Raw genomic sequence first — 24,892 nt, 5'->3', positions numbered from 1 at the left:
AACTTTATTAACTTATCCTATCTTCTAGTGAATTAATTATTAAAGGAGAAATAAGGGATTTATTTTGTTAATATACATGTTAAATCACTCTATATTCATACAGCAATCACTTAAACACTATGCGCAGTTCATAAGGTCTCCTATTCATTCAGCTTTGCAGTAATTGCCAGAAAGAATTTCAAGTATCCTGCTCGTTTTTATCCAATCAGGAGACAGAGCGCTATAAAGAAGGCGGGTACCTGTGCCCCTGAACGATGTCTCGCTGCTGTCCATCGCGGCACTATCTGACGAAGACGGCTGCGCGTTCATGTGGTGGTGACGTAGGGACGAGGGAGGGGAATGCTAACTGGCTAGCTAAACATGACCATATCACTTACTTTCTCCTTTAAGAGGTTATAACTTGTTCATGGTGCACACTTTTTAGTTTTAATTTTCGTAGGTGCTGTAATCCTGAATGAAGAGTTTCTGTTATGATGACCAAACAATGGAAGTAAAGAACTTCTTGCCACCATATCTTCCACTCTTTAGAATACAGTTCCATTTCCCACAGGTTGACAATAATAGGGCAGCCCACAGAGGTAACATTAGGTCTACCAAGGAACTCTCTGTTTTGGATTCATTGAGGGCCATGATGCATGAAGAAGAAAAGCAAATACCTTAGTCAATGTTTAGCCTCCCTGACAGTGGAGGAGTACAATGACAAACTGTGGGAAACACCAGAATATGTAGTTTTTTTCATGACATTCCTCATTTAATGTACATTCAAATAGCCACTATAGCTACAGCTGGGAAAGTTATTACCTTGTCGGTGAAGTCTAAATGCAGGAATTCAGTGAAAGCAGTGCCATGCCTTAAATCCCCCAAGAAGAATGTCCTAAAGCCTAGGTGAACGGTACTTTCCAGGAAGGTTGTGTAATCCCCCATACAGCGAGAAAAATAAGATCAACCTTTCGTAATCGACAGTTGGTCCCAATATTTCCTGGGTGGCTGGCCTTGTGTTGAAGCGGGTGGTGGTGAAATGCTACAGCAAACTGATACGGCCATACACACACACCCCCTCAGATAGAAAAGGGCAAAGGGACGAGAGGGGAAATGCCACCAATGTCCATCATCCTCGGCTGTATGGACACAAGCCCAACACAGTCACTTCATACTTCCAGGTCACGACATTCACTGGGTCGAGTGTGGGTGTGTGTGTGTGTGTGTGTGTGTGTGTGTGTGTGTGTGTGTGTGTGTGTGTGTGTGTTAGAATATGTCAACACTCAAAGGGCTTGAGACTTGTAGGGGCCTCTGAGAGGTCAAGTGGGCATTAAGCTGGCTGATACAACAAAGCAGTGTGCTCTACACAAGACCACTACAAGCCTGCCCCCAAAAAATTGCGACAAATAGCTTAGGGAGGGGTGTGTGAGTTTCTGCGTAAAAGAAAAAAAAAGGCAGAAAGAGAATGCAACAGCTGCCTGGACATGGACAGATGGGACGGGTGATACGGTCAGTCCAAGAAGGGAGGGGAAAAGTTGAATACATACCACAAGCAGAGGGCACACACACACACACACACACAGTCGTGGCATCTTCCCTATCTGATTAAAGAGCAGTTACACGCTAAATCTCATAATGGCTCCCCCCGGCAGCTGACTTGGACGCATCATTTTAAAAACCAGCTGTTACGGGTCAGGAGAAACCAACACCGCGCACATGTGTCTGCATCGATGAATAATTGCGGACTTCCCACATTCTCAGCGTGCCAGAGATTCCCTGCTGAGGGATGTGTGGGAATGGCAGGAATTCCTTGAGGCTGAAGGGAGCGGACAGGAATAGGGCGTCCGTGAACTGGAGCCCTGACCTACATCCTGCTCTTAGAAAGCCCGCTGAGGAAGAAGGAAGATACCGGCGGCCAGGGAAGTTTGAAGTCACTGCACTGATTGTATTCATGAATGTTGACCCTCTTAAACGGAATCCATCTGATTTTGACACTTAATATTGATATTTTTTTTTCATAGTCTTAAATATGACTGAGTATTGGCAAGGACTTCACAATACGATATGTATCACGATATATGGGTCACGGTATGATACATCACGATTCATCAATATTGCAAATTTAAAAAACAGACCTGAATGACAGGTTGCTGTGTACTATTTGGGTTGTCTTAAAGCTACTACGAGTAAGTCGGCACGTTGGCGACACCTTTGAACAAAAGCGGTAGTATTATTACGACGCCAGCTGTCGTGAAGCTGTTTTGTAGCTCGTGCAGGGAGCGCAAGATTCAAATAATCAGGAAGCAATATGGTGCGTGTCCGTGTGTTGAAAGTGTGAGGGCACCGGACTCTTTTCGGCTCCGTGAGTCTATGGGTGACACAGCATCAACTAATGCCAGTAAGTGCTAAACACACCTGATTGCAATGAGTTGATGCATTGTCACCTCTCACGGAGCTGAACGAGTCCCCGTGTCCTCACACAAAGCGAATGAACGAGAGATGGCAGTTAGTATGGATCACGATGAGGTAATGTGTTTATGTTGTAAATAATGACTATTTCCGATGAATAATGGTCATCTGATGATGCTGGTGAGGCAAAGTAAACTTTGTTTTAGTAGGCTACCGCTCATTCATTTAGGAGTAAACACTGCAGTCTAGTTTCGCTGCGTGAAATTGTGTATACGTTGCTTGGCAACGCCCTCCCGCCCGACTATCACTCTCCCTTTTTGCTTTTCTTCATTGCATTTTCTTTTTTTTCTTTTATGGTTCAGCCCCGTTATCAGTCATTATGACGACAAACAACTGTCTCAAACAAGGCTCCCGCTCCCCTTCCCTCACCAGGAGGGATAGGCTTCTCAATTCACGTTCCTGCGCCACACTGAAATCTATGACCAATACGGATATGTGACCATAGAGCATGCACGCGTGAACCGAAAATCGGACTGGGTGTACGACCAGATCAAATGCAGCAATACAAACTATATAAAAACGTCTTTCTTTGCACTGATGGTCTCGTTTGCTGTTAAAGGTAATTTATGATTATTAGAGGAAACATGAGGCTGTTTAAAAGATATTTAAATGTTACTCGTAGCCGCTTTAAGACATCACATCGCATTATGTTAATAATTCAGCGGACAACTTGAGTCGGACAATTTCCGTACTGAAGAGGACCGTACTGCGACATCTACATGAGCGAATGTTGTAGTTCACAACCTGTTTAAAACTTATACACTATAATATGTTCTAGAGCTGCAACGATTAATCGACGAATCGATTATTAATCGATTACTAAAATAATCGCCAACTATTTTGATAATCGATTAATCGTTTAGAGTAAGTTTTTAATAAAAAATTTCCAAATTCTCTGATTTCAGCTCAACAAATGTGAATATTTTCTGATTTCTTTAATCCTATTATGACAGTAAACTGAAATATCTGTGTGTTTTGGACATAACAATACATTTGAGGACGTCAACATGGGCTTTGGAAAATGTATTAACATTTTTCACCATTAGACCATTTTCTGACATTTTACGGACAAAAACACTAATCGATTAATAATCGATTAATCAAGAAAATAATCGACAGATTAATCGATTATCAAAATAATCGTTAGTTGCAGCCCTAATATGTTCAAAATTAAATATATATTTTTATCTTGTGAAAATCTGACATTGGCGCAATGGATTTGTCATTAAGCCCCGCCCCCTTGGTATCTGTTGTCATGCCTATCAAACGTCCTGTTCTCTCACAGCACATGTGCAGAATACAGTGATAACAGATTTACCATTCAGTAGTCTAGAAATGTAAATGATTTCAGACAGAGGGACACCCAAGCAGGCTGCTCAGTTCTTGCCTGCTGTATGAAATTAGCATTGCCTCTGGCAAATTTGATCAGCTGCAGCTAGTTAGCTGATTAAACCAACATTAGCTTCATGTTGTGCTTTAAACCACACTGTCTCTGTTTGGCTTTTTAATATTTCCTGCTGACTAATTTTTTTAAACTGAGAACTTGGTGAAGCAGCCTTAAATATGCATACGTATTGGCTACATGCAGTACATTATTTTGCCATAAAACCAAAGCTTGCATAAAGTCGACACAAAGTCAACATCCTTACCAGTTGTTTATCCATGCAGAACAAATGCTGTTAAAGAAAAGGCCTCATCTGTGTATTTTGATACGAAGAAAAAGTGTTATTAAATTCTAACAAAAACTTTAGCTTGTTATATTACATACTTGGAAATCCTAGACAGATTAGATTTATGCTTCATTGTTCATCTCTTTAAACTTTGCGTGTCAAATTAAACCTTACAAGTGATAAGCACTAACCGTTGTGTTTTGCAAACATAAAGCTATCAGGTGTTGGGCTGAACACTAACAACTTTCCCAAATCCAATGGAACAGGACAGAGCAGCTAACGTAACCTGGCACTCTTTGTCGGATTAACAACAATTAACTTGGATTAATGTGGAGTTACTACAGTAGGAAGTAAGCTGGTTAGCTAGACAAGCTCACGTTTGTGGCATATGCTGAACACATAGTGTAACCAGTTCCTCTTGGGAACCGGGAAAATAAATAAGCGCTATCCAAACCCTTTAAATGCTGAGAAGAATCCATCTTACTGCAGCAAAATCCAAAGCTGAACAGTTGCTTAGATTTCGTTGCTACGCCATCCACGATAGGACCACCTCTTTCCAGTGGAGGACTTTGGCACAAATGGTCATGGGGTGGGCTTTACTAGATACAAATACATGTGGTACCACTGTCTAAATATGTGTCATGTTGAGCACACTCTGGGAGAACAGTATGTCATTTTCCAGTCATTGCTGATTTTTCAGAGATCCTAGGCGATGCTACTCTTTGTTAAACAGGCTACAACCCCATTAGATAGAAATGATCTGAGAATGACAGATAAATGTGGATATGTGTCTGACACAGAGGCGCAGACACAGATGAGGAAAGAGACATTTCATCTCTTTGCATTCCCTTCTTACTCTCTTGACAGTGTTGTCATCTCTGTCACTTTTTCTCCACTCTTCTCCTTCATCTTCATATCATTAACCCTCCCTCCACCTCTTCCCCTCTGCCTCTCAACTACAATTGTCTTTGTGTGCTTTGTGTTTTTATCCACAGCAACACAGCCTTAATCAGCTCTTCCAGTCTTGTATGCCATTGACTTCACTTCTAACTGGCAGCTGTCGGCCCGCCTCTCGGCCCTAGTCCGACGGATTTGATTGGCTGCTGCACCGGAGGCTGTTGTCCTAAACTTGACAAGTGATGAAACAAGAGAGGGCGGAACCGATTGGCTCTTGTGATCAGACACAGCTGTGCCTACTTATAACAATGCACCTACTGTGGGGGTACAGCTGGCACGGGCTACACCACTGTGGGCACACGAACCAGAGGGTAACTAGTTGACAGGAAAGAACGGGGGTGGGAGGGGGGGGGATTTCGGCCTATTGTTTTATCTGGTGATTGCGCAACACGTGCTTGACTGTCCCCGGCCCCATAAACCGGTTGACCAAAATGCTCCTCGGCTCCACTGGAATGATTTCTTTGGTCTGATGCAATAGAGACAGTGTGGACTAGAAGGTGCCATTTTTGTCAGAGATATTTGTGTAGAATGCTGCATTTTAAAATCTGGCCCCGTCGATGCAAACAGGGTATAATTATCTAGAAGCAGCGAGCGGACAGCGTAAGCGATAAACCAGCACAGCCTGGGTGTTTTGTTTCCAGTCCAAACTGTCCTGCCCCAATTTTCCTCTTTTTGTCCCCAAATATCAAGTTTTGGCCTTGGAGGGAGAGGGAGAGAGAGAGCTCACCATCTTTCCTTCACCTCCGCCTCTTTCTGCTTCTCTCCATCCGACCAGACCTCTAATAGCAGGGTAGGCTAACCGAGGAGCGAGAAACAGGCCAGGGTTACCCCAGCGACCCAAGCACAGCAGGGGAGGAGGGGAGAGGGAGGGAGGGAGGGAGAGAAAGACTGAGAAAGAGAACAGAGAGAAAAGATGGCTTGTTACTGGTGCCAAGAGTTCATTCGTCCGGGTCTTTGAATGCCACCTGATCTCATTCTGACAAACCGTGACGAGACATAGAAAAGCACCGCTGGCAACAGCTTTATATAGAAAAAAATCTATACTGCTATGATAGTCATCATCACTCCATTCCTTCAGTTTCACTTCCCTCCTGTCACCGACCCATATTCAGCACAACACGCAGTAAACAGTTTGTTTGACACCGTCTTGTTTTCAGCTGTTGACTCCCGCTGTACCTCACCATCAACAGCCAGTTGCAGCCCTGTCTGCTGCAAACCTTTTTATGCTCCAGCAGAAGCTATTCCAGTCTGAACCAATACGCCATCTAGAGGCGACTATGATACTAGATTCCAGCTTGCATAATGCAATAGATTACTGAAGAATTAAACAGATTCAGTTCAAATGCATTGTTGTTGTACATTATGGCCGGTCTACCAGAGAGACAGACAGGAGGGGAAAAAAGTACAACGAGACACAGTGATTGAAATGCACAAGCACACAACACTCGCTAACTTGCAAAGCACTCTTCAACACATCTGTCAAGGTCCAAAGGCATTAACATTATTACATAACAGCACTGCTGGGCCCCCCTCTACCCTACACTCTTCAGACAGCCACCCAGTCAGACCAGTGGCTGAGGAGGCCAGGCCAGCTGATGGACAGGGCCTAATCCCCCCCACAACCCCCCACACACACTGTACCAGGAAGTGATAACTGGCAACTTGGCAAGCACCAGCACAGCTTAAGACAAACACTGCCCTCACAGTGCTTCCACAGACAGGCCAAAACACTGGCAATGAAGCCAAGCATTGTCTACGTATAATTGCAGTTGTGTCGTTTCCGTCGCCTTTCTTTCTGCGGGTGCTGGAGCTGCCTGTCTCCATCAGGGCCCCCGGGCATTAGCAGCAACCTGCCAACTCACTGTCCTCCTTTAGATCTAGGGTTTGAGACTTTTTCAAGGACGATACTGCTGATAGTTTTTGGACCAAATATACTGAAAGTCGAGCATTTGTGTTTACTTTTCGTGCTAGGAATATAAGCCCAAGAAACATTAAAAAGGTTCAGTGTGTATGGGTAATAATATTTTTCTATAAGTTTCCGTCATTTAGAGGTCAATGTTCTAGATTGCAACACTTTGTCTACCCTTTCCGTTCTGAAAATGTAATAAAATTAAACAACTTTCATTTTATAGTGATTATACACTAATTAAGACACAATTATTATTTTCCATTTCTCCCAAGTCTGTTCTAAAAAACTCCAATTCCCTTGACACACTGCACCTGATGAGCAGAAATCAGCCTTGTTCCATGAAGCAACACGCCATCCTGATTCATGACACACTTTTTTTTACTTAAAAAACAGGAATATTAGGTTTGACTGACAAAAAAAATCCCATTTATGGCTGAGGGAATGGCAAATTGGGTAAAGATACATAAATAATAAATCTCAATGCAGGGGACAACAGAAGCCACCGGAAATATCAAATCTAAAATCAAATGATAGAGGACAAATAGCTGGAGGAAAAAAAAACAGAGAAAATGAAAGCTACAGACATCGTCCATCTCCACTCATCACGGAGAGCCTGCTGTCGCTACGGAGATGGGCGCTAGACACAGGTAGCCAATCACCGGCTGGGGAACGTGGTATGTGATGTGAGACATTATTGTGACAGTGACCCGTCTTTGTCACTCTGGGAACACTGAAATATTAATTTTGCGTGTGTCTACGTGGGAGAGAGAGTGAGAGAGTGTGTGTGTGTGTGTGTGTGTGTGTGTGTGTGTGTGTGTGTGTGTGTGTGTGTGTGTGTGTGTGACAGACACAATGTAATTTCCACTGACAAAGAACACACACTCCTTTTCCAACAACAAAAAAAGACATTGCAAGGAGGATGGAAAACAGCGTGTAGTGTGATTGGGTCACTTTGTTTTACCTGCTATCTGACTGGATACATCTCCTTTTGGCTCTTTAGGGAGGGATCCATCTGTAGGGACACACACATAAAACACAATTATATTAACAGTTACCACCAGACAAATATCATCTTCCGAATCAAATTGTGCACAACAGCAAAGTAAACAATGGAGTGTGGGATGAATACCAAAAATACAACGCGCCAAAAATGATATTTCGGCTTTTTACATGTTTTTTAGAACAATGCTGTTCAATTATATGGGTTACTTTGCACCAGTCTATCTACTTAGCATACAAATTGGAGTAAAGCTTCCAATATGACATGATCAAAATACAGTAGAAAACATGATTAAGAGCCTACAGCCCTGCTTGCACCTCTGTAGAGGCTGTTCTTAGGACACACAGGTGCTTTGAAGTATGGCCCACAACAACAATGCTAACATGTTGTCTATGGCCCAATTAAGGTTTACCCAGGTGGTCAAAACTAGTTGAGCAAGTTAGCATGCTAGCATTTGATAATTTGCACTGAACATAAATAAGAGCTGAGGCTCACCGGAGGAATGTGTTTTGTTTTGCAGGAATTTGGTCACAAACCAAAGTAATGAACTAATTCAAATATTGGACTGATGATGGTACGAGATAAAAAGTCAGTGGTATCATAAAAGTCACTATGGTCCGATCCTGAGGGGAGGTGAATGTTTTTACTTAATTTCATGGCAATCCATCCAATAGTCGTTGAGATATTTAACTCCAGTCCACACTAAAAGGACCAACCGTCAGGTTGACGTTGCCATCGGTGAGGTTTTGGCTAAATAAGATGTAAATTGCACAGCCAGGAAGTGTTTTCTGTTGATCTAATATGTTGGATATAGAAGACAGCTGCTTTAACGGCTAGAAGTAAGGTAGGGTGCTGCTTGACCAGCAGAAACAGAGCTGAGGCTTTCAGAATTAGTTGGTTACATTAGGCTGTAGAAAAACTCTGGGCTAACAACATTAGCTTGATCAGCCAAAAACAAACAGTGTCCTTGTCAAAAGAAACATTGGGATTCAAAAGATACAAAGTCTTGATTTTCAGAAACATCAGCTGAGCTAACCCAATGCCACTTAGTGTGAGGTTGTCTCAACCATGGGATCCTTCATTTAGACTCATTATACCAAGCAAGGTATCACTAATACGGCAATGTTCCCATGTTCTTGAACAGCATGTTCTGCTTACACTGCACTAGTACATGCAGAAGTCATCTTCTCATCACCCTATACCCCATGACCGAGGCTCACTGGTTTCTCAGTCAACAACAATCAGCCCATTGATCTGGCCTATAGCCTGTGAGTGTGAGAGGCTGCTACATGCTGCTGCCACTGAGGGGAAGATACAGTCAGTGTCATGTGCTGCTGTCAACATGTAAACAGGCTGGACGCTCCAATGGCTGACTCAGTGACACACTGGTCTGACTCAGGGTTACTCCTTCCTGTTTAACAATACAGAGGGCTGCATTAAGGCATCTAACAATATGCACTAAAAACTATAATATTGTATGCCTACACAACATGTAGTTAACAGTACACATATGAATGATACACTAAACAAATACAAACAATAGTATGTCTTTTGATTTTGTGATATCATTGCTTTGGTGAATACATTGACTGAAAGTACGATTACAATTTTTTTTTTAAAGGAGTTTTCAAAAATATCATCCATATCAGGTTCATCCATTTAAAGTAAGGCTAACGATAATCTAATCTCAAATGAAATACAATATATGTAATAAACAAATGTAAAAATAAAAGTAAGTGTACAAGAATAGAAGTGTGATATAAATAAACCACCCACACACCTGGAGGGGGGGGGGGGGGGGTGACTTTGGCCTTTAAACTTGAAAGAAATAATGATTTGACATTTATTGATAAATAGACTACTACGACTACTACTTAGATGCGACAGTAGTAAATAAGTAGAGGGAATATCCATCAACTTGAGGATGTGGGTTCTAGAATGCAACCTGGAAGTATTTGCCTACAGGGCTCTTGAGCAAGAAACTTTACTCTAGCTTCTTATGTAACAGAGCCTGACCCCTGAGATTCCCTGCTAGGGTCTGTATCACATTAAATCGCCCTGCCGTTCCTATTTCTCAGTTAATATGGTCTTTATGATGCAAAAGTTCTCTGCAAACAACTGGTTCCCTTCTGTACAGAAGCAGCTGCTTGAGTAAACGAACAGTCAGCTATGATTAAGCAATATTTTGCTGCCGGCAATATCCATTAATGAACATAGATAGAGCAAGCACAATAAACTATACATGAGCAAACTTGCTGGCAACGACTGCCAATTCCACAGGGGCTCTTAAGAGAAAACACACACACACACACACACACATGGCAAAAGAAGTGGAGAGAGACGCAAAAAGATCTCAATGGGATTTTCTTCAAAGCCGTGTACCTGGGTGAACTTCAGAGAATGAATGGGATGAAAAGGAGAAAGGAGGTGCAAAAGGGGAAGGCAAGAGAAAGACCAAACACCCACATACTTCACATTTTTGCAATGCCAAAGATGTCCACTTAAGCCACAGTGTGCAACAATGTAAATACCACACACTACAGTAGTGGTTGCCCACATCTTATCGCAATCCAAACAATAGGAGTTGTAGCCGAGCCAGAAGTCCAACATGCATGGACAAAAAGGAGATGAAAGCACGTTGTATGTGTACATGTAAGACACACACACACACACACACACACACACACACACACACAGAGCCTTTTCCTCTAGGTTTATGGCCGTTAATCCAACCACACACACACACAATTTAACTGAAGACCATAGTAGGAAGGATAAGCCCACCGCTAAAACGTCAGCCAAGGTATTTGCACAAAGTTAAACAGATCATCACACACACAAACATCTAACGGCCGTTGAGGAAATGACAAAGCAAAAAAAATGCAACTGGCCCAAACCCATATAACATCCAAACACCCGTCTATCTGAATCGTGCTGAAAGACACAGATACAGTGAACTCACCTAGACCTCGGCTCTGCTTAACACTTGCTATCCTGTATCCTAAACCGAGCTCCCTTTTCCACAGCTCTCTCTTGTCCCGACACACACTCTTGTTTCTGTCTGTGAGCCCACATTAACACAAGAAGACCACCCTTTCTTTGGGCCCCTGCCTTTTCCCTTCTCGGCAGGCACACTCATCGTTTGACTCATACATAAATAGGAAAGACCCCCTTTCATTTGAAAAATACCTATTGTCTGCCTCACACTGAGTAGAATGAAGTGTGATACACACAAACAATGAGCAATCCCCCTGCTGTCAAAGCAGTCTTGTGTGGCGGTAGATGGATACAGTTGTAGGGGGGGGGGGTCAGTTTAAACATTTAAACATTCTAATGTCAAGTGCCATGGACAACTCATTTAACAATAGAATACCTAAGGGGTCACCTAACTTGGCACAGAGCTGTAGGTATGAGATACTGATTGGAGAGGAGTGAAACTTGTTGGAAGAATGACGTCAACTTGTGAAACTCAAAATAGTGAGGTGGAAGCTAATAATGGACTTCAAATGAAAGTAAAAGGTGTTTGTGTTGTTGTTATCTCAGAGTCAATAAGCTCATTGCTGTGGTATGTATCTATGCCCTGCACTTCCCAGAGATAACCTCCTCGTTAAACAAAGTGATCGGTACTGTGGCGGCACTTTCTGGAAATGTTGGTAAATGTCTCAGTTTTTGCTTCTTAATTTTAAAGCTTAGCCATTATTGTCTAGCAATGCTCTCCTATGACACTGTATAAAGGATCAAAGTGACTTTTGCAGAAGCAGAGATATGGTCATTTGTAATCTACACATTCTTTCTAGTCAAAGCCAGTGGTCCACATTATCTATTATGCCACTCACCAACAATCAAGTAGGAGATTCAGGTGTGTTTTGCTAGTAGCGGCTAATGTAACCTTGAGACTCTAGTCCCAAGCAAACAAGTGGAACGGGCTTGCAATTTCGATGCAAGCGCCAATGACCACATACTTGTTAATATGCAAATGGAAATGTGTTTTCATGATTTTGGAAACGAGATAGAGCACATGGACAGAATAAATAGCCTGCACCACTACCACGCAGGGTGCAGGCTTACCATCGGGAGCACTATAGGGTTCAGTGTAGGGCTGCAACTAACGATTATTTTGATAATCGATTAATCTGTCGATTATTTTCTCGATTAATCGATTATTAATCGATTAGTGTTTTGGTCCGTAAAATGTCAGAAAATGTTGAAAAATGTTGATAAATTTTCCAAAGCCCATGTTGACGTCCTCAAATGTATTGTTATGTCCAAAACACACAGATATTTCAGTTTACTGTTATAATAGGATTAAAGAAACCAGAAAATATTCACATTTGAGAAGCTGAAATCAGAGAATTTGGACATTTTTTATTAAAAAATTACTCAAAACGATTCATCGATTATCAAAATAGTTGGCGATTATTTTAATAATCGATTAATCATCGATTCGTCGATTAATCGTTGCAGCTCTAGTTCAGTGTCTTGCCGAGGGACACTCCAACATGTGGCAGGAGGCAAGGGATCGAAACACCAACCCTGGTCAAGTCAATTAACGACCGCTCTACCTGCTGTGCCAGAGCTACCTCAAGTAGGATCAGGCGCCATATTGGCTCAGGTGAGAATGATAGAGGACCAGAGAGAACAGAGGCACAATTAACTTAACTGGAACTTTTGATATAAAAGCTATTAAGTGGCTTAAATTTCGCCAAACCTCGACCATCTCCCGCCCAAACATACGCCTGCTTGAGGCTCACACCTTAAACTTACAGTTGGTAATCCTATTGTTAAGAACAGCTTCTTGTTTGGTGCAACAGTCTCCATGTGTTGTACCAGTAACCCTGAAGGGATCAATTACTGTGCACTACCTAGCCAGTTCTTCCTCATTCCAGACACGGTCGAAACATTAAATACATCACCACGTGCACGCCCAAGTACTTTCACCACGAGATACAATTTTGACAGCCTGCTGAATCACAACAATGTCTATGAGGGTTAGGGGCAGACTGGATGTGAAAGTGTTTTATGAAACAAGAGCTCTTCAGTGACTTTTATTCAATCCAACCATGTTTTCATGTAGCCACCTCTGGGATTCCAGGTGCACGGTTCCAGGGTTATACTGTATATTGTAGGCAAGATGAAAAAGCATGGCCTTCCAGTAAAAACCCAGAGTTTAAGGCCACAGCTTTAAAACTGTTCTGGGACCTGTGGGACCCACTCTAGGATCTCAGCTGTCCATAGAATTTGCCTTAAGAACACAAAAGGCCACCGACTGGGATGTTTACAGCGGATCAATTCCTCCCCGTTACTGGCCTTTCATCTGGAGAGAAACGGGGTGAAAAGCAGTGAGAGCGATGGAGACATAAAGAGACACACAGAGAAAGTGAGCGAGATGGGGAGGGCAACAGTGAGATAGCAGTTTTGAATGCACGGGAGACTCAAAGAAAAAAACGAGTACAATGGTCTTTCAGGACTTGTCCTAGTTTGGTACACTCTCTCTGTGTGTCTCTTTTTAATCTCAAAATAGGAGCAGGGACCATTCTTGGCAAATCTTTCACACCGGTGCTAATCAATTGCAAGCAGATTCAACTAACCTCTTTCATTAAGCCGTAGTAAACTCTGAACAGTCTGGCACTAACTATCTACACGTCTTCTCTCTTCATTATCTTCCCATGGTCTGGTTCTCTCTCTGTCTATGAATTGAACAACTCTTTCCCGCTTTTCCCCGACTTCCTTATTCCCCTCGAATAGGACAATAAAATAATTCACTCTCCCTTAAGGCTCATTGTTTATGCTCCTCTTACAAGAATGCGTAGAGAAAAATGGTTATCTGTACACGTGATTTCACGGCTACTGGCGAACCGTGCACACCCCCTCCTCCCGTTCATCCTACCACCAGTCTTCTCATTCGTCTCTCCATTTTTCTCTTTGCCCCCTCATCTCTTTTCCCGCACTCGTTCCAGCTTGTATTTTTTTGAAGAAGACAGCAGTGGGGCAGCACATTTTCCCCAAGCTCACACCAATTAGCTGTCACGCCGGAGAAATTACCAAACGAGATCACGGCAGATGAGAGGGAAAATTGGGACAAGCTCCTTTTTATAAACACTCAGAGAGGCAAAAGGTTTGCGGTGTGTGTGTGTGTGTGTGTGTGTGTGTGTGTGTGTGTGTGTGTAACTGTGTTTCACTTGTTCCTAAAATGGGATTCAAACAAGCTAAAAAAAACTTTTTGATACAAACTGACAAAACCCTAATACTTCAGTTCTTTGGTTAAAGCAGCTCCGAGTAACATTTAAATATCTTTTAAACAGCCTCATGTTTCCTCACATAATCATAAATTGCCTTTAACAGCAAACGAGACCATCAGTGCAAAGAAAGACGTTTTTATATAGTTTTTATTACTGCATTTGGTCTGGTCGCACACCCAGTCCGATTTTCGGTTCGCTCGTGCATGCTCTATGGTCACATATCCGTATATATTGGTCGCAGATTTCAGTGTGGCGCAACAACGTGATTTGAGAAGCCTATCCCTCCAGGTGAGGGAAGGGGAGCGGGAGCCTTGTTTGAGACAGTCGTTTGTCATAATGACCGATAACGGGGCTGAACCATCAAAGAAAAAAAAGAAAATGCAATGAAGAAAAGCTAAAAGGGAGAGATAGGCGGGCCGGAGGGCAATTTCACGGGAGCGAACTAGACTCCTAAATTAATGAGCGATAGCCTAATAAAACAAAGTTTACTTTGCCTCACCAGCATCATCAGATAACCATTATCTGAAATAGTCATTATTTACAACAACATAAACACATTACCTCATTGTGATCCATACTAACTGCCGTCTCTCGTTCATTCGCTTTCTGTGAGGACACGTAATCTTTCAGCTCCGTGAGAGGTGACGCTGCATCAACTCATTACAATCAGGTGTGTGTAGCACTGACTGGCATTAGTTGATGCTGTGTCACTAACCACTCTCACGGAGCCGAAAAGAGTCCGGTGCCCTCACACTTTCAACACACGGACATGCACTATATTGCTTCCTGATCATTTGAATCTCGCACGCCCGACACAAGCTAGAAAACGGCTTCACGACAGCTGGCGTCGTAAAAATACTACCGCTTTTGTCCAAAGGGGACGCCAACGTGCCATGTTACTCGTAGTGGCTTTAATGGGCTAACTGACTATTATTATCCAACAGTGCAAAACAATATTAGCTAAAGCCAACTGCTACTATAAAGCTCTCTTTTCAATTAGCTTTACCTGCATTGAAATGTCAAAACCTTACTCTGCTTGCCCTGATTTACATATTCTGTTTGACAGCTAGTTATGCTACCTTGGCAAGCTTACGATTTTTATTGTATTTTTTATTACTCTGTTTTGGTTTATTTTCGTAGTTGGATTTGCAACTCAGTAGAAACTTTCTTTTCAATGCACCCTTGAACTTTATGGCCCATATCCACTCTATTTAGCTGGCCTTTGCTCTTATCTTATCCATATCTAGGCGGCAGGCAACCTGTGTGTCTGCTTGTGAGTGACAAAGCCTCACTTAGCAGGCCTGGTTTACATAGGCTTGTCAGTAAAAAGACATGGCATATTTCAAAAAGACGGACAAGGTAGCTGTTGTTGCCATGGTGACAGACTTCACCCAGGCTTGTTTGGAAATGGAGGGGAATAACATGCACTTTTAGAACAGAAAGACGTTTTACTGTGCATATTTTTTTGAATGTACTAAACTATTTAACTCTTAGTCTCTCTTCATTTTAGTCACGGTATGTTTTGTATAGCTGTGTTTAGACACAATTAAAAGGAATAATTCAACTTTTTAGGGATATATCCTATTCGTAAGTCACTTTCTTGTCAAGACCTAGACATGAGTAGAACCTCTTATCTGTCAAATGAAGCCACAGCCAAGAGACGGTTAGCTTAGCTTGGCTAAAAGACGACATCAGGAGAAAAACGGCTAGCTCTCTTCGAAGGTACAGGCACCTCTAAAGCTCAATAGGAGCACATCGTCTTCTTTTTGTTGAGTATTTATTCTGCTAAAACCAGAGTTTAAAAAAGGACAAGTTGGGGTTTTAAGGGGGGATTAAGTTGCTAAATAGTCCAGTACATAAACCTCCATGTAACCACAACTTGAGGTTTTTACATTTATTTATTTTTTGCACGGAATTTAGGACTTTGTTAAGGTTGGACAGAGCCAGAGACTGAACTGCTGCAATATGTTATATGCCTGGGCTGGTTCCAGCTTCATATTTATAGACTGACATGACAGTGGTAACAACCTACTCATCTAACATTTTGGCAAGAAAGCAATTCAAAATGCCAAACCGTGTGTCCGTGTGTGTGTGTGTGTGTGTGTGTGTGTGTGTGTGTGTGTGTGTGTGTGTGTGTGTGTGTGTGTACTATCACCACAAATCCACCTTTCTACCTCCCACCTCCCTCTCAGTCCACCTTGTCACCTACGTATGAAAACACACAGACACACGGTAATCCCAGAGAATATACACCAGATGAGATTAGGTCAGCGTGTGTAATCCAATGAACTCTCACCTCTTAACATGCCTAATGCTTTCAGAGCTGACAACATCACACACGCACACGCGGACAGGGACTTGCACCGCTGCCACATAGCTCCGCTCTCTAGCACAGCATGTATATATATTCCTGTTTAAGTAAGCAGTTTTGTTGTTAAAACAGTGTGCCGTCCCAAACTCTCCATATCATGTCTTAGAGCATATGCTAACTACATAAGTACACTACACACACTGACTTTTTGTTATAGAGAATTGTTTACTCAGCCATATATTTTCAGAGTTTTACTATCAACATGTACATCTATGGCAATTTTATTCAACCCAAATTCTGTAATGAAGTCAATGCAGAATAACTAGATTTACAGGGCCAACGTAATTCATCTGCCTGTCTCAAATCACTCCCCAAATTTGTCCTTCCTCATTGCCATTTTCATGAGAAGTGAACGTTATTCCCTCCGAAATACAATCTGCCGCTTTTTGTTCTGGTTTAGGGCTTGTATTACTGTGGTACGCCTTAAGAGTTCACACTGACATCATACATGCTTTGGGCGACAAACAACTCCAGCGCTGCCATTCATTTCACCTCATGGCTCTCGATGGCTTCGCTCACCGTGTTCTGATTGAGAAATGACAGTGTTTAGTCCAGCCAGACATCTGCAGGCCCAGGGTCCCCCCCCCCCCCTCACTTTTTCTCTCACTTTTCTGGTCCCATAATGTTCAGAAATCACCACTCCGCTCAAAGGTGGGTTTTAAGGGTGTTTCGATGCAAAGTAGTAGCTGTGGGACTTGAATGCACTTTCACTGTCTCAGATTAGTAGCTTTTAGGTATGTTATTTTTCTGGCTGTTGTTCAATGTTACCAAACAAGACTTTCAAAGTCACAGTTTCTGTCATGTGATGGTGCGATGTAACAGTGGGTGTTCTACAAAGGGGATTAGTGGATGTTTTCCTTCCATTCTAGCACAAACAATCATTTTGAGTCAAGCCTGGCTGTCAAAGGGCTACACCACCAATCATGATCTACCATGTCATCCCCCCCCCTAGATGAACTAAGAGACTGGCTACTCTGTGTCTGAAATGAATGCTAATGATTTACCAAAGCGATCACCACCAGTGCACCGCGGCCTTCAGAAGACAATAATTCAAACAACAACAAAAAAAACTCCCAATCCTTCCATTCAAGCTGACCTCACAGCAGATTGAGGGGAGTTTGGCTCGCTCTGCTAGATGTAATCTGCCATTAAAATTTAATGGCCCTGCACCTGTTTTTAGGGATGAGAAAGATTATATGTTTACACAACGGCTCATGGGAAAATGAGTGCAATTTAAATTATTTAGTGTTTAATAATAACCAAGAATCGTAGCATTTCGCAGCCATTTTCTCTTATGTTTCTATGAGTGTATAACAGAAAGAAGTTGTTATCCAGGACATGATGGTTCTTCTTCTTCTCCTGCATCACTAATGGTGTTCCAATCGCCCCTGTGTGTTGTTCGTCTTGTTACAATGTGTTCAGTGTCGTATTTGTGCTTCATTTCTAAAGGCAAAAACTTCCTTTCTGTACTGAATCTTTCAATGTCACAATAAAGAGTTCGAGTGGGAGTGTTTTTTGCAGCCCCATGTTTTGGCTTTATCTACACCAGCACTTTCTGGGAAAAAAAGCTTTTTTCTCGGCCGTCCATTTGCCCTTGATTGAAGCTGTCTGGCAAATAAAAGACTAAAATCTCCAAAACCATCAATTTTCCCTTCCAGCAGGCTTCCAATTATTATGTTCACTCCTCTCTGTTGCACAATAGTACCGTTAGTAAGAGGGGTGAGGGGGGGGTACAACAGTTTTTGCCGCTGAGCATGTGTATGAGCAAAAATGGCAACTGGCTGTGATCTTAACACTACATGGACAAAGGGAAGAGGAGATGGAGAAGACAGAGAGATAGGGTCAGTGGCAACAGCAAATGGTAGAAAGTGCTTGTGCGAGTGTGAGTGAGTGTGAAAAGCACAGCGGCTGCCTGTCACAAAGCCTGTGGTACTGCCAACCATGTAATGCCCGAGTGTAGAAAAAGAGTTATCCTTAGCATGGGCTTCCTAAACTTTGTCTTTCCAAACTGTGCTCTGTGCCTTTGTGCAGTTAAATTCCTGGTCCAAATAAAAGAAAGGAAAATGTGGGCAATTAATATATTAATTTGTTTCAAGACTTTGCAACGACCCGTATCTCTAAATGCTCATTCAAACGCATAAAAGGCCTTTAACATGTGGCTCTGTCGACCAAATACCAATTGGAAACCATACCATTACTCTCTATACCTAATGATAAAATACCTCACCCAGCGTATAACTTATATTAGAAAAATCTTAACGTGAGGTAACTTGAAGTACAGTATTTCTGCCAGGTTAAAAGAAGAAAAAAATAATTCATTTAACCAATAGGAATTAGTGATTTCTAGATGAACAAATCCAATGTATTTAATATGGAGTTCTTACACTACCGCCAATATCCCATCCCCTTAATAAAAGCTTCATTCGACTTTTATTTTAATTATGTAACAATTTGATACAGTAATTTGATTTGTTCATGCTTTTCTAATTACTGCAGTCCAGAAATACATTCCACAATAGCTCAGAATGTATTCAATTCTACAATCATCCAAATATATGTGAAATCAAATACTATTTGGGGATGTGGCTCATTCGGGAGGCAAGCAGCCAGACTATTTAAGGCTCTTTTGCTTTTTCTAATCTGTCTCTCACAATCCCCCTCAACTTTATGGAAGTACATACAGTATACAGAACAGAACTGGAGTCACCAATAAAAGCGGCAGCATTTTGACTCCGATATGATGTTTGATACTTGGCTGTGTCTCTTTGATGACAACATGCATGTCTAAACATTATACATACAATGTTATTAAAATAAGGAGCAAACCAAATAGACTGCACCATTAATTTGTATTAATCTATGATGCACCAATCCTCTGTTTACTGGTTCCAGCCCATAAAAAAGGGTTGATAAAAGGAAATCTGCTTTGTACAGCATTAGGCTTTATCCTCTGCTCTGTGTCTGACTTGGCAGCTTTAAGCCTGGAGGAAACCTTTACTGAGGGACCTCAATCAGTCTCCATCTCCTGGATCAATATCCATTAGTCTAGTGTGCGTGTGTGTGTGCGTGTAGACCTCATCCTGGGTGAATGGGCCTGAGTCATAAATGCATGCTCTGGATCAGATTTCTCTCTCTCCTGCTTTCTTGCACAAACACAAATACACACACACACACACAGATGCTCATTCAAACACACAGACCAACCTTGTGAACGGCATGTTGCAGCTTCTAAACATTCATTCATGAAGGCTAGGCAGTTGCCAACAGCTAAAAAAAAAAATTCATCTTCAACATGAACACCACCCTACCAACAAGTAATCAATGTTAAAAATCACACACATTCTGTTAAAAGCCTGTTAGTCAAAGATATGTTTGGAGTGAAATGACTTGGTGATTGACAACATGCCACAACAAAGCTCCTCTTTTCAGAGCTCTAAGGCCGAGGTATTAATTCCAGTCTGGAAGACAGGGGGAAGAGAGACGTGGGGAGGCTAGCTTTGTTTTGTTTTATTAGTTGTCATTTTTGCATCAGGCCAGAGAGGCCCAACACGATGAAACAAGAAAAAGGGGAGGGAGAAAAACATGAAACAGACATCGAAACGAATACTCAGAACGAGTCAAGGAAGAAAGCAAAGAGGGAGGACATGGGAAAGACAAAGACACCGAATGCCGAAGGATGGAAAAAGAGATGAGGATGGAACTGGGGATAGAGGGAGGGGGGTGAAGAAGGAGAGAGAAAAAAAGCATAGCCTGTGGCGAGACACTCAAACCTGTACATGTCAAAACAAGACTCCCAGATCTGTGAGGAGGAAGTTCACAAGCAAAAACAAAGAGGGAGGGAGTCCGGAGTTGACACTCAAGCCTTCACTAACTCCAGCTCACTGTACAAAGCCCTTGGTAGACTTTTCTATAGTCAGGCTAGTTGTTTCACAACTGCTTTTTTTTTTTTTGCATTTTTATGCTTTATTGATAGTGTAGAGAGAGTTGAAATGGGGCAGAGAGGGGAGTGACATACAAAGAACGACCGCGGGCTGGAATCGAACCCGGGTCCGCTGCTGGCAGAGGCCCATGGGGGGGGACGCCCTACCAACTGAGCTAAGGGCGCCCCTCTACTACTGCTTTTTAAGATGAAATCAGACTTTCCACAACAATGCTCCACTTTGTGCAGTTTTTGGGTCAAACTCAAAAACCATACAAAATATTCCAGTACCACCCAAAATGTGATCAGTCACTGTATCGTTTAGTTTTAAATACACTTCAGCATGCATTTCATCATTTCGCAATATTATGTCATATTTCTTGGTCACAACGCTTCATAAGAAGAAATTTCTCTGTTTTTTATGGTTGTGTTGTTATAGTTTGCTTGTGTTTTTGTACAGCCCAGCATTATTTGTCAAATTAGGCTATACATTTTGATTGATTGATTGACCTACAAATTACTTTTTACCACATGAACCAGAAATAATGAAATAATGCTCAGAAATGTGCAGGGAGGAGCCTTTTCTTTTACCAGTCATAGCTATACACATTGTTTGGAGACCAAGGATATTGGACATGATTAGCACAAAACACACCACTGAGAGCCACATACAATCTCTCCAGTTTGGAGTAAATATCTGTCCATTCTTATCATTATCTCAGACATGGGATGGTCTCCTGTCCTGTTGTTCTTCGTGAGATCAACGCACCAGACTCAGCAGGGCACAACAACATAGACGATGCATGCAACCCCGCAGCAGCACCAAACACAACACACCTGAGAGGATCAGGGTCTCATTTTACAAACATACCAGCTGTATGTGACTGCAGCACAATCCGTAACACATAGCTCATAATCAGTGCAAAGTATAGGTTTAGAGATGGGTTCAACAAAGAACGTGTTGTCTGGTTTTAGAAAAAAAAAACAAAAAAAAAACATATGCTCTAACGGAGGCCATCTTTAGCTTCAACAACTGGGGATCTCAATAAGATACACCTTGGTTAACCTTAGAAGTAGTTGGAGTTGTTTTTTGTGGTAGCTATAAAGTTCCTGTTTGACTGAAGTACAGATTGGACAGAAATTAAAATTATATTTATTTGAAACAGTGTTGAAATAATAATCAGATTTTTACAACAGCTGCAGATAGTGGCATGAAAGGTTCATTTGTGTGTTTTTGCCAAAAACGGATAAAGTTTTTTTTTTAATCCAAAATGTCCTTTTATTAATCCGTCAATAGCTGCCCCACTGCTAGAAAAATTTAACTGCATCATAAAAACTAATTACATGTGTCATTGCTACTCAGAAAACAACAAATAAGTAAAACAAAATGAATATATGATGAAAGAGGCTATATTGGGAAATAAATAGCTATTTCTAAAGATCAAACCAAAAATGCCGGAGATGGATGGACTGGTAATGGTAATAAGAAAAAGGAGGCATAACTAAATTAGAATAATACAACAAACTAGTAAATTAACCGATCTGACTTACAATGAAGCAGAAACGCTGCACCATCAACAAAACAAACAAAGTGTAGTTGCATGCGTGTTACAGGAGACTTATCTTTTTTCTCCCTAAGAGGAAGCCATCAGATCAGCTCAATACAGATACTAACTGAACTTCCCTCTGTGCTTATTATCTCCCTAGACACAAAACCACAGGAGCCAGAGGCTGGATGTTCAATACTCTGCATTCTCGGCCTTGTTTACACCCCTCTAAACTGTGCTACAAAATCTCAGTTCCTCCACAATGGTCCCACACATGACAGCGCACTGGAACAGCCAGTGATTTGGCTTATGAACAGCACAGCCCGCACAGTGCATTACTGTACTTGTATGCCACCGTTTATTACTTGAGAATCACACATTTATTTATGAATATATGGCCAGGAGAAATGAACTTCCAACTAGACCTACTACTACACATAGGCTATACTAACAAACAGCTGTTTGTTCACAGTGAAGCCCATTTTAAATGCATTATAAGCAGTAAGCTACCAAAGTGAATGCAGTTAGACTGGAGCAGACATGACATCAGGCAATGGATATAATTCACTGCTTGCATTGAGTGCATAGCTGCAGGGTTGTGTGGCATATGCAAGCGAAGCCCCTTTTGGCTAACCAGCTTTTTCATGTCAAAAGACCAACACCTGGAAAGGCATTTGCCCATAGATCACACTATATCCATCAATTGTATAATAGGAAACTCTGGTTTAAAAAATATACATTCCTAATCTTTGTTCCAGCTGTATAAATCTGCATACTGTATATTATGTGGGGGGGTGGAAAATACAATGCAAATAAGACATCCTTATGTATGGTCTCACTATGCAATGTCTGCTGGGTAAAATAAAACTCGACCACATATTTTTAGGACCCCCTTCGGCCTCTGGAATTTACAGTTTATGAGCCATTGTTGCAGCCTATGAAAACCACTGAAGGCCCGTGTCAGGGGGACTTCAAGTCCCAGTCCTTGCTGATTAATTAGCCTACTTAGCTAAATGTTAACACATGCTAGTGGGCAGCATCCAACCGTGTCTGGAGGCAACGGCTTGGTTGTGTTGGTATGAATGACAGAATCAGTGTCACTGTCATTTCGGAGTTTTATCACAACCCGACAACCCGAGATATTGATAAAAGGCAGCCGTTTGGCCTTGGTAGCTGTGTTACACAACTAGCTTCTCCTCCTGCACAGTGCACACCCAAGCAGGCTGTATGTGGCACGCTATGTATTGTTTACATAGCTTGCATAGTTGTGCTATTTTTTTAGCGACAGACAAACCAACAAAGAATGAGTTAACGGAATGGTTATTTGTAGAAACAGACACGCGTGTGTTTGTATTCGATACACTTATAAACTGTTTATATAGGCTACACGACAGCTTTGTCAACTCACAGGCAAGCTAGCGATGCTAAACTGGTTAGCATCTGTAAGCTAACCGAGCAGACAGGATTCACCGAAGCTTTACTTGGGATTCACTAGCGAACATGCTAACACTGGAAGCTAATGTTGAAACGAGTTAGTTGACACGGCGGTCCATTATCGGACAACCATGACCCGCTTCTTCTCTCGTTTCAGCAAACAAACAACAAACAGTAGTCACTCCACAGGATTTCGACAATAACACTGTGTCACACATGTGACTTTTTTTTCAAGTGTAGGCCTATTAATGACAAAAAGGTGGAAATTTGGTTCAGTTCTGTGGGGTTGGTGCCAGACGAAAAACACAAACATTAGCGCTTAATGTTTTCATTTCTCACAACGTTTACACATCCTTATTTTGACAACAGACAATAGTTAATGCTAATTTGAGTGGCGTGGGGAGGAAAAAACATAGACTGTATTTTGAAGAACAGTACACGGAGAGCTATAGCTAACCAAGCTCAGTCAAATCTAGGTGGTGTCCGAAGATGGAACTCGGACAAATAGCGCTCCAGCTAACGTTGCCTGGGTAAACAGTCAGGATGGGCTGTGAGATGTAGCCTAATGTTAAATAAAAGCAAAAAAGAAACCTGTTTCTAAAGATTTCCACAACGGTGCTTACTGTTGCCAATTCTTGAGCACTACGTTTATAACAGCAGTTGTGAAATTCATGACAAAAGCCTTCCCTATCCTTCACTGTGTGAGCCCCCCAAAACAGTGAGCACGGACGGGAACAATGTCCCTCACGTAGCTGGACCAAAGGGAGCAGCTCCCAGTGGAGCTCAGTCCGATCTCTCTCACTCATTTTTGGGCTTACCGTTCTTGAAGAACGCCGCTATGTCGCCGGCGTCCTTCGTCGTCTCCTCCGCTCCTTCCCCGGAGCTCATGGCTGCCACAACCCAAACCTGGAGCTTAGTATCTCCCAAGTAGATCCAACCAAAAATCGACAAAAATATGGCACGAAATCACTTTGGTACCGACAAAGGCGTCATTTATGACACACGGCGACTCGTAGACATTAGCAGTGCCATCTGCAGACCTCCATCTTGGGGTAACGTAATTGGAAACGATCAGCCGGGGGCACCGGGTTCCACCTCGGAGTGGAGCCGAGGGGAGAGTAGCTGTAGCGTGGAGGAGGGGGGGCGGGAGGGGCCGGGTCGCTGCTCGGTGAATCTCCGTGAGCTTTCGGAAATGAGCAGACGGTGGGTCATCAAGGAAACGACGGCGGTCATGGTGTGCGCGCGTGCGCGTGTATCCTACTGTCCCTTCCTTGCAGTGAAACCATAAACTATAATAATAATAGAGAGTGAAACCCAGGACATAAACCAATGAGTCTTTAGAGGTAGCCTACACATAGACAAGAACAAGGCACGTAGGCCTACAGGCTGTCAGTGGTG

At 42.2% G+C, this 24,892-nt stretch overlaps 1 protein-coding gene across 2 annotated transcripts in view; it reads right to left on the bottom strand.

Annotated features, from left to right (window-relative positions):
- LOC307264252 (triple functional domain protein) overlaps nucleotides 1–24,528 on the bottom strand; it is a 74,545-nt gene extending 50,017 nt beyond the window's left edge. For both annotated transcript variants that reach the window (XM_080045596.1, XM_080045597.1), the window contains exons 1-2: nucleotides 24,313–24,528; nucleotides 7,946–7,996 (exon numbers count right to left, since the gene is read on the bottom strand). In XM_080045596.1, the coding sequence (XP_079901722.1) occupies nucleotides 7,946–7,996; nucleotides 24,313–24,382 (121 nt within the window). In that variant the 5' untranslated portion in view covers nucleotides 24,383–24,528. The remainder of the gene's footprint in view (nucleotides 1–7,945; nucleotides 7,997–24,312) is intronic.
- Nucleotides 24,529–24,892: the final 364 nt, after the last annotated feature.

Source organism: Ammodytes marinus, assembly GCF_949987685.1.
Source record: "Ammodytes marinus genome assembly, chromosome: 17".
In the NCBI taxonomy this organism is placed as follows: Eukaryota; Metazoa; Chordata; class Actinopteri; order Uranoscopiformes; family Ammodytidae; genus Ammodytes; species Ammodytes marinus.
Note: the sequence above shows the minus strand (reverse complement) of the source record. Positions and strands in the feature narration are given on the sequence as shown.